This window comes from Octodon degus, unplaced genomic scaffold, assembly GCF_000260255.1.
Source record: "Octodon degus isolate 3935 unplaced genomic scaffold, OctDeg1.0 scaffold00379, whole genome shotgun sequence".
NCBI lineage: Eukaryota > Metazoa > Chordata > Mammalia > Rodentia > Octodontidae > Octodon > Octodon degus.
The window spans coordinates 276,243-286,733 of record NW_004524955.1 but is presented as its reverse complement, the minus strand read 5'-3'; the positions used below and the strand labels follow the sequence as shown (position 1 = coordinate 286,733).

The 10,491-nt window shown below is 38.3% G+C and overlaps 1 protein-coding gene across 1 annotated transcript; it reads right to left on the bottom strand.

Annotated features, from left to right (window-relative positions):
* Positions 1-3,354: 3,354 nt before the first annotated feature.
* Positions 3,355-4,278, bottom strand: LOC101577173 (vomeronasal type-1 receptor 1-like). Its single transcript, XM_004648270.2, has one exon. It carries the CDS (start codon positions 4,276-4,278, stop codon positions 3,355-3,357), a length of 924 nt encoding a protein of 307 aa, XP_004648327.2.
* Positions 4,279-10,491: the final 6,213 nt, after the last annotated feature.

The following is a 10,491-nucleotide window of genomic DNA, read 5'->3' as shown; positions in this document are numbered from 1 at the left end:
CTGCAAACTTAGGTTGTTAACCATCCAGAAGACAAGCTTATTGCTATTATCAAACGATTTAGGCTATTAAGCTTAACCTCACTATCTAGTTTCGATATTAAAGTACTAAAGGAACTAAAAGTGGTGGTTGCCCAATACGGAGCCACAGCTCCATATACCACAGTCATTTTAGAAACTGTGGCCAACAATTAGCTTACTCCTGAGGACTGGCAAGCATTAGCCAGAGCCACCCTCTCTGAGGGGGATTATCTCCTATGGAAGTCTTCCTGCGTGCAGGGAGGCATTCACAATGATAGCTTCACTGTTGATGTTGGATTTGTTACCTCCACCAGCTGCAATCAAATACTTAACTATAGCAGCCCTATTTGCCCAAAAAAGGGACATGTGTTTGTATGTGGGGGAAGTTTAGCCTTCACATATTTACCTACCAACTAGACAGGACTGTATGTCATGGCAATTGTATTGCCCAATATAGATGTCATCTCTGGTAATGATCCCGTACCCCTCCATAGTTTAGATTATGCTATGGGCCGCACAAAGAGGGCAGTCCAGTTCATCCCTTTATTAGTGGGGCTAGGAGTCATGGTGGCCATGGGGACAGGCACAGCAGGACTGGGAGTAGCAGTACATTCTTATACCAAATTATTTAATCAGCTGATTGATGATGTACAAACATTATCCAGTACTATCCAAGATATCCAAGACCAGATAGATTCATTAGCAGAAGTAGTCTTGCAAAATAGGAGGGGCTTAGACCTTCTAACAGCAGAGCAGGGAGGGATCTGCTTAGCTTTACAGGAATGCTGCTGCTTTCTGGTATTGTTTGAGACAAAATAAAGAGACTTCAAGAAGATCTTATTAAGAAGAGAAGAGAGCTATTTGAAAACCCTTTCTGGAGCACTTGGAATGGAGTACTACCCTACCTTCTCCCCCTATTGGGACCCTTGATTGGACTATTAATACTTTTATCAATAGGACCCAATAAATACCTACAGGCCTCATGCAGAGGCACGATAGGGAAGCCAGTTTGCTGGAGCCAGAGCGCCCCATTCATGTTTCTGATAGAGGAGGGCCCCAAGATTCTCTCAGAGAACATTTTGTAGAAAAGAGATTACAAGAGATCTGGGAATGAATGTTCCCAAAGATCCATTACCATCCCTTGGCACTCCCCAAATCATGTAGTTCTGACATAGATACTCAAACCTTAGACATTCTCAAAGCTACCCATCTTAGGACCCCTGATAACCCTTTTACTTCTGGTTTCAGTTGGCCCATGCATTTTTAATAGGCTAATGGCTTTCATTCAACAGCAGTTGAATGCAGCCTTGATGAAGACTATTCAGGTTCATTATCACAGGCTTGACATGGCTGAAAGGGAAAACTGTGCTGGAATACAACCAGCTTATGATGATGAAGGTCCAGAGACCTCTTAGTTCTCCCACCCTTGGTGAGATGGTCAGGCTAGCCATGGATGGGTAATGAGGGGCATACATGAGACACCACTTGCCGCCTAAGACAGGAATGGTACCTTCTGCTGTCCTGGTCTCCTATGATGGGTAAGGTTTGAGTAGAGTCCATGTAGAGGATGCCTCGACCTAAGACAGGCACTGCCCCCTCAAGGGAATCAGCCGCCTACAGAAGCCATATTTTACATACATATATAAAAGTAAAGGGGGATCTGTGGGAGGCTCAATAACTCCAGGCCTCCAATCCTATTGCAAGTGGGTTTCCAGGTTCTTCTTCCCCTACCTCTGCTGAGCTAAGCTCCTAATTCTTCTTACCCCACCTATTTCCCATAAGTCTCCTGCTGTGCCCTGGAGGTGGGACTTCCTGTCATAGCCCAGTTGCCTAGTTACTCGCGCCTTTTACCCGCCGATGTCATTTCCCTATGCCTCCACTGTATATACTCAGAGTTTCCTTTGGGTAACAGATCAGAATCCTGTCTTGTCTCCATTTCTCGCGTCCCCTGTCCTTTGTCCCCTCTTCAATTCCCTGCTTCTCTCCCAGGTGACCTTTGTTGACTGACCTGCTGCTTTGGGACAGCAGTTAATTTTATGTATGCGTCTAATTTAGTCAGAGTTTGTAAGTGAAGAGATTTAGTATGACACACAATAGGATTATTTGTAATATTGTCACAAATTCAAATTTAGAAGACTGCAAGAGAGCTATCCATGCATGAAAGACTCAAAGATACTAGTTGAATGCCTGGGTCCCATGACAATGTCCTGCACTTTTGCAGCTGAGAGTTAGAACCCTCAGCAGTGTCCTCAGTGAGTCCAGCTGGAGGCCTAGATCACACACCAATACCTCATGAACATGTGCATTATAGTCTGGACTAGGAATTTTCAAAAGTCAGCGGTAGATGGGAGAAGGCCTGTGTCAGAGGTGTAAGCATTCTGTGCCAGCAGGCTGAGAGATATGTACTGGAGCCAGGAAAAAATAATCATGGTAAGAACCAGAACACTCCAAAAAAGAACCACTAGTGTCCTCAGCAACAGTGAAGAATATGATCCTCCCATGATAAGACAAGCTGAGTTTACATCAGGCAAACTAGTGTGGTGAGATTGTCCAGGAAAATGAGCAGCACTCTATTATTCCCTTCACTTCTCCAAGTATGCTGTTAGCAGCAATCCTTAGGTAGGCCTTCCACAACCAGAACTGTACTGATTCAGTTCACTTGGGCATGACAAGTTGACCAGTAGTTATTGAACCACATTAATGAATGAGTGAAACTGACACATAGACTTTAAAAACTTAGTATATCAAATGAAAATTTAAAATGGGACATGCTTACAAATAGGAGAGTGTTAAAGCAGGGTTGTAAAGGAATATGTGGGTACAAACCCAAGGGGAAAATCCCAAGTTCTAGTCTGCTCTGTGTTAGAAGTATACTGTGCAAAGTAGGAAAAAGGATTTGTTTAACATGTTTATTTGGGAAGCTAGAAAGAATTTGCTGAATTGATTTCATTTTTCTGATTGAGTCTATAATATACCTGATTCAGTAGCTACCAATTAGCATAGTTTGTGTAACAGTAACCTTTAGAAACACTTTAGAAACATACATTTTGGCTATTATGCCTTGTATCTGGAGAGCCATCCAAAAGCTAGCAAAACCCTCAGCAGTGCTGTTTATTGCTTGTTATTTGCTGCATATTGCTTGCTGAATTCTGCTTGCCAGGCTTTGCCTCACTTTGTTTCTCCTGTGTAGTTCACCCATGCCATGTCACCCTCTTTGCAGCCAGCCAACTATGAGCCAAACCCTTTAAAAACTGTAAGCCAAACATATCTTTATTTTTCATTTTGTACGCTGACTATTTTGTTTCAGCCACAAGAAAATTATAACCCATGATCAGATTAGAGAAATTGTCCATCTTTTGGCAGCGGGCAAAATTGCCTGGAGAAATACGCATCCCTGCTGATGAGCACAAATGGACTACAACAGGAGAAGCTGGCAGCCAAAAGTGCACTGATGTCCACCAGCCACGGACTGGGCTGGTCAAAGTAAGACAGATAAAAGGTAAAGAATGAAGACAGGATGTATAAAGAGAAAAATGTGATTAGCAGAAGGAAGATGGTCTGGGTGGCTCTGGTCTCAGCAGAGAGCTTAGAAGAGAAGTTCTTGCTGTGAATGTGTACAACATTTTGCTTATGTCTGTACAAAATGAGCATCATGAAGACGCTGGCCCACACCATAAACCCCAAAGACAGCACATCAATGGAAGACATGATTACAGAGTACAGTAAATTTTCCATTCTTTCAATAACTATACTGGAACAGTACCCAAGGTATTTATACTGGCTGCTGTTGGTGCTTTCACTGGCACCGGTAATGTACACAGGGAAAACACTGTTCACCAGTATGTGAAGAATCCAGCAGAACGAAATGGAACATGTCATGTACTTGGGGTCTTTGGCCTTGACTTTCACCCAGTGGCAATGGTTAGGGCCAATTGTGATGGCCTGGCGTCCACTCAAGATACAGGTAGTACTAAGAGTCACACCCCGGGCCACTCTATGAACATAGAAGACAAATTTGCACCCAATATCCCCCATAGAATATTGCAGCCCCAAGACGACTATTGTATGAGGAATTCCTCTGGAGAGAAGAACCAAACAGTTTGCCAAAATTAAATTTTTGATGATCAGATGCATGTATTTTAGCCTTTTATCAGGGTTGGGAATGAAGATATAATTGTATAAAAGCAAAATATTTCCCAGCATTCCAACTCCTGTCTGAGCAACAAAGATGATTCTGATTGCTAGACCATGGGGTGACATTATTTTATGAGTTCAATAATTTCATTCAAAGTCAACAAATCTTGGTCGGAAAGGTCCAGGTGTGTTTCCTCAAAGAAGTTTAAGTTCCTGTATATCTATCCTAACTATTTCGTGTGTGTGTATATATATATATATTTTTTTTCTACTACAAAATTGTCCTTCATTTATATCTTCCTTTTTTTTGAGAAGAAAGTTTTGTACTAATATTGTTTAGTCAAGACATCATGTGTGCATCTTGTACTCTGAATAACTATTAGGAAGACAATAATATGCAATGTATTAATTAATATAACTGTCCTACTAACCTGTTTTGAGACCATTTCATTGCTATTTGTTTCCCATTAAAATTAATAAAAAAGAAAAAAAAGTATTTTCAGTTCGTTATTTACTACTACTATTTCCACTCCTGCAGGACCTCCCCAAAATTGCTTTTGTTTTTGGCGTAACCAGGGATTGAACTCAGGACCTTGCACTTACCAGGGAAGTGCTTATTCTACTAGCCATCTCCCTGGCCCCTCCTCCAAATTTCTTTCCTTGTATTTTTTTCAATATGCAAGTACAATGGTGTATATTTTTGTTAGAGGTTTGATTTTTTAATGCTTTGTCAGTATGTGTGTGATATTTATACAATATGCTATTTTGATCTATACTTTCTCCAGTCTTTTAGTCAAATATTCTTATGTGACTAAGTAATAGTTTGCTTGCCATTTGTGTGAAGTGATAAAACCATAATACTACCTGGATGGCATGTTTTATAATTCAAAATTGGCAATAATTTTCATAAGGAACTCTAAGTATTTAATGTAAATACAGTTCCATAAGAGTTTAGTAAATTTGAAGAGTGAGTCTTATTATGTTTCTACAAATGTTAAAAGACTTCAGAGCAGTTATTAGAAAGCCTGACCATAGTCAACGTTGTTGTGGTGTAGAAAGTAACAGACAAAATCCTTCACAATATTTAAGTATTAAATATTGAATGATATTTAGTAGATTATTTACTTGCCTTCCTTTTACATTTATTTAAATTAATGACAATCAAATCTGTTATATAAAACATTGAATCAAAGAGCTGTTTTAAAAGTAGCTATAATAAAGCATTCTTAAATTTGTATAATAGCATTTAGTAATAACAAGAAATGTGAATTGCTCAAGCATTGCATGTAGTAATATGGATTTATAACTTCATACAAATAGCACAGTAACAATTACTTAGTCACCTAAAATTATTTGACTAAATAAATAGAGAAGTGTATTTTAACAAAAATAGAATAAAATAGCATATTATAGAAAGATAACATAAACAGATAAAGCATTACAAACTCAGATGATGAACTCTGTAAATAAATGCTATTTGTGGAGCGAACACTTGATGCCTTGGTAGAACCATGTTTGTGAAGATCTCAAGTGTTGTACAAGGAGAGTTGAATGTCAGTTATAGACTTATGGGCTGTGCTGCCCTTTCTGAATTGCTACATTTAAATGTTATAAAACATCAGTAAATTTGAGTTGTGAAATAAGAATGAAATTAATTTTAAAATAATAAAATGTCAACCAGAAGGATTACATCTTACCATTTATCAATATTGCATAAAACTTTTGTGTTTAAAACTTATGGTTCTGCAAGACACATGATCTGGTGAAAAAATTCAGAGTCCCCAGATAGTGAGTACATACCCATTTCCACTGGTGGCAAATATATTTTGGAGATCCTCAGCCATTGAGAGGTGGGAAAAGGTGCTGCTTTAGGCAGAGGAAAGGACATTGATAATGTTAAAATAAATACATTTTTCTGATTATACAGTCAGGTGAAAGTTAAATGTCATTGTGCTAAAGAAATTATTGTTAGACTTTACCCACATGTGACAATTTGGTTGACTCTAGACACAAATAATGAAATCTTACGGTGGGAATATCAATGAAGATGTTTCAGGTCCCAATTTTTCAAGCGTTCCCTGAAATTAATATAATGTATATCACTTTAGATACTAATCATCTGACAAAATATTATGTTGTGTCTCTGCAGCATTTCACTTTCTTCTAGCCTTTTTTATTAACTCTAATATTTATCATCACCTGTAAGTATATTCTTCTTTAGTAATACAAGCAAACATACAGATAAACAAACATAAATTCACACACATACTCAAAATGTTACTCTTCACCAACACCATGAAATGGTATCCTGGAAGTCATGGAGACCTATGCATTTGGAAAATGAAGGAGCACAATTTTATAAAATAGATTAGAGGAATGGACTGGAAGAAAGAGAGTCTATCAGGAAGAAAGAGAGTCTCATTGCAAAATATGCTTGGATCTTATGCCTGCTAAAGACATAAAGTTTTTGTTTCCTGTAACCTGCTCTCAGGAAATTATCTCTAATAATAATAATTAGAAGACTGCTTCTCTTCCTCCAAGAAGAATAGACAGTACTTGGACTAGGCACGCCCATGGACAGCCAGTCATTATGCGTTCATCCCATTCCATGGTCACTTTAAGAGTGATAAATGTTCACACTTGAATAGTACTCATTGCAGTACTCTGTGGCTGCACAGTCTGTCCCTGAGGATAGCAATGTGCAACTCCTCTCCTGTCTGCAATAGAGCCTCAATGTGTAACTATGGGATTTTTAAAAAAATCACTCATATTTGAGGCCTGCATTGTATATCTCTCACTAGGACATGATATCATGAATATCATGAATAACATGATATTCCATGAATAATAGTCCATGAATAACAATATAAAGATTTTTTTTTGTTCCGAATGCCTTCAGGGCAGGTTTGGCTGACTTGAGTTGTGGGGATCAAACCACAGCAACCTGAGCCTGACTGCTTTGTAGAAGCAGCCACTTAAAGAACTGAGCTACGGGGCAGGACCCCATGAATGACAATAGAATAGATCACAGATAGATGTTTCCTCTCTTACCTGACACTTCATAGGTTATATTCTGCTTTGAAAATATTCTTCCGTTTGGTGTTGAGCTGATGTCAATGGGCCATGTTGGCATAGAAGAATCACTTTCATTATATCGTCCACATATTGAAGTGTTTTCATTCGAAATTGTTCAACCAGATAAATATATAGTAAAGTATCTGTTGACCTTTGACAGGAGGGTAGACAAAGGGAAATGTAGAGGATGAGTTATGGGAATACAGCAAGGTCCTGAGAGACAATTTGAAATTGTTTCAGCTCACTTCCCTACAGAACTGCGATTATCCAGTCAACTGGTGTAGAATGAACAGTGTATTCTCAGGGAATTGAAATTGACTTTGAAAATCTTTCTCTTCTTAATTACCTAAGATGGGCAATTAACAACGTTTTCTCAAGAAACCACGATGAACAAAACTTTCTGTAAACCATGGAAAGTGACAGACCATGTCTCAGTGGAAAGGGAGAAGAAAATAGTAGAAGTTTGAGACGCTGAAAAAAAAGATGATATGCAAGTGAATTTGGTGCTTTTATCATAAATTTCCTCATGTTTTGTGAAACTTGTGATTGTGTAAGTTCCAGAGAAATATCCGTACACAGTGTGGGAAGCATAAGGGGATATTCCACAAATTAAACATGAACTCTTTGTATTTAATGTGACAAATAAAAATGGAAAAAAATACAGAATTCATTTACAAGATGAGGAAAGTGACCAAAAGCAAGAATAAATTCTAGGATGTGTGCATTAAAAATGTTGAAAGGTATCATGAGATTTAGTGTCTATGAGCTTTCCTTGATCTTGGTAAGAATCTTCCAAAGAAAGTGTAGGCAGGAAACCTCTGGCAGTGGGCACTCCCCTACAAAGAGAGGGATATTGGCAGGATGGAAACCTCACAAGTTTTACATACAATTTGTGTGTTAAAGCAAAAGACGTGAAAAACCTCTTTGCTTCAGTTCCTATCATACAGGTATTTGAAGCTCACATGATGTGAAAAGTGTCTATAACAGAATGTTCTGCAAGCAGAACTGTGTTCTTTTCTGCCTCCTCTTCCTTCCATGAAACTTCCCTTGCTGATGCCCTAAAGTGTTCTGCCACTGGAGAGACCATCCACATCCATGACTCACCATCAACACAGTTCGGACACTTCAAATGTTAGACGCACACACTGAGATTTTATGTGGCCTCACAGGCAGAGAATCATTGACTCTGACATGGCCATCACTTTTGGAGGCTTATGTGCTGTTCCTGCAGGACACACCCAAAAAGACATTCATTCCATTTATTTTTCTCTAAGTTGTGTTGAAAAATGTTCACCATGGAAGAGTTTCAATCATATACAATATCTTAAGATCCCAGCACAAAATAGAATACAGGCAGAGACATAGGTGAAATGACATAGAAAATTCAATCCAAATGTGAACATAAAGTCAATATTTTTTTTCTAAACCCTTCTAAATGCTTATGGGAACACGAGATATTCCATGGGAACAAACTCCTAAGTGGTCTCATATGTTTTGTGGGTGGAATGTGAAGCACAACTCATCAATCATGTCAACATTCTGCAGAAGGCATTATGCATGTAACCCTTATGAATATGCATATAGACATATATGAGTTGTTTCAGGGAACTCAATTTCTTAGAATAAATGCATTCATTCATAATGACATGTGTGAAAATTCTTGTATTCAGATGGATTGAAATTATTAACAGACTCTAAATGATGGTCAGCTTGTGACTGAAGACATAAAATAGTTCATCCATTTAAACTTTTTGATTTTTTTTTCTTTAAAACAAATGTGAAGACTTTTATTGGTGTGCTGAGTAACAGAAAGAAAAGGCATTTCAGAAAGAAGAAAGACACTGCAGTTGCTTCTACTAATAAGACAAAGGGGAAAACTTCAAGAATAAAAAGACCAACAAAGCAAAAGTCCAAGTATGGTGGCTTTAAGTCCACAAGGGCCAACCAGATAGCTCAGCGGACCAAAGCAGTTGCTTAGGCAAGCTCAGCGACTGCCTGCTCCACCCCCGTGGCACAGTGAGAGGGGGATTGAGACTAGGCGTGGTGGCGAGTGCCTGCAATCCCAGCTCTTGGGAGGCTAAAAACAGGAGAGTCACCACAAGTCTGATTTGCATAGTGAGACCCTGTAGATCCTGTACTAAGTAAATACATAAATAAATCCACAAGTTGTTTTTTACACGTCCTTTCCAAAGGCAAACCCTAATTTATTCTTCCTTGAGTAGGGGCTGACTTAGTAAATCATGCCTAACAAATAGCATAAACAACAATATGTGACTTCTACAACCGGTTAAAAGAAAGGCACTTCAGAAAGAAGAAAGACACCGCAGCTGCTTCCACTGATTTCTCTCTTCTCTTAACCTCCATCATGGAGACACTCAGGTTGCCTAATGAAGACAACCACATAGTGAAAGAACAACCGAATAAGTTTTTGAGGTCCAAGGAAGAAAGGAAAGTGATTAAAACAATAATATGGTAAAACCATTTTATTTAAACAGTGATGAGGAATGCACGTAAATTCATATGAAAAGAATCAGAAAATCTCACGGGGAAGCTGCACACAAGTTCCATGAAGAGCATGACATGGAATGCAGGCAGCGACAGAGATGTGAGAGTAGCGAGAGGAAGCAGTGAGAAAATGGAGAAAACAAAATTTGATTGTAGTTAAAAAGATGCTACATATTGAGACTATACTGAACCATGTAGGAGAATAATAAAACAAAAAAGAAACCTGTGAGAAACAGTGATGGGAGATCAGGCACATATCCACAGAGCAGGTGAAGAGCTTCAGGAAGACTTTGACTGAAGGAATGCGTGTGTGTGAAGAATAAAATGTGTACACACTTAGAAGTTTATCTGTGAATTCTGCATAATAATTGGTCTGCAAAACCAGCTAACCGGGTATTGGGATGCTTAACCAAAACTGACAGCACTTTTTAAGCTTTTTGGGAAAGAGAACATACACTCACCCACTTCATCAGGTATTTTGGGGGGGTATTTTTATTTTTGTTTATGTATTTTTAATTGTTTAATTCATTTTAACTAGAAAAAAAGATAAAATAGCAATGAAACAGTTTCAGAACAGGTTAGTAGGATGGTTACAATAATAAATACATTGCATATTGTTCTCTTTGTAGAAGCTTTTCAAAGGACAAGATGCAGAAATGATATCTTGTCTAAACAATATTAGCACAAACCTTTCTTCTCATTGAACTAAGAGAAAGTAGCTGTATATCTATCCTACCTATTTTGCATATACTTTTTTTT

Bases quoted from the DNA above. Each gene is read 5' to 3' on its own strand.
- LOC101577173 (XM_004648270.2), bottom strand. From the start codon at position 4,278: ATGTCACCCCATGGTCTAGCAATCAGAATCATCTTTGTTGCTCAGACA.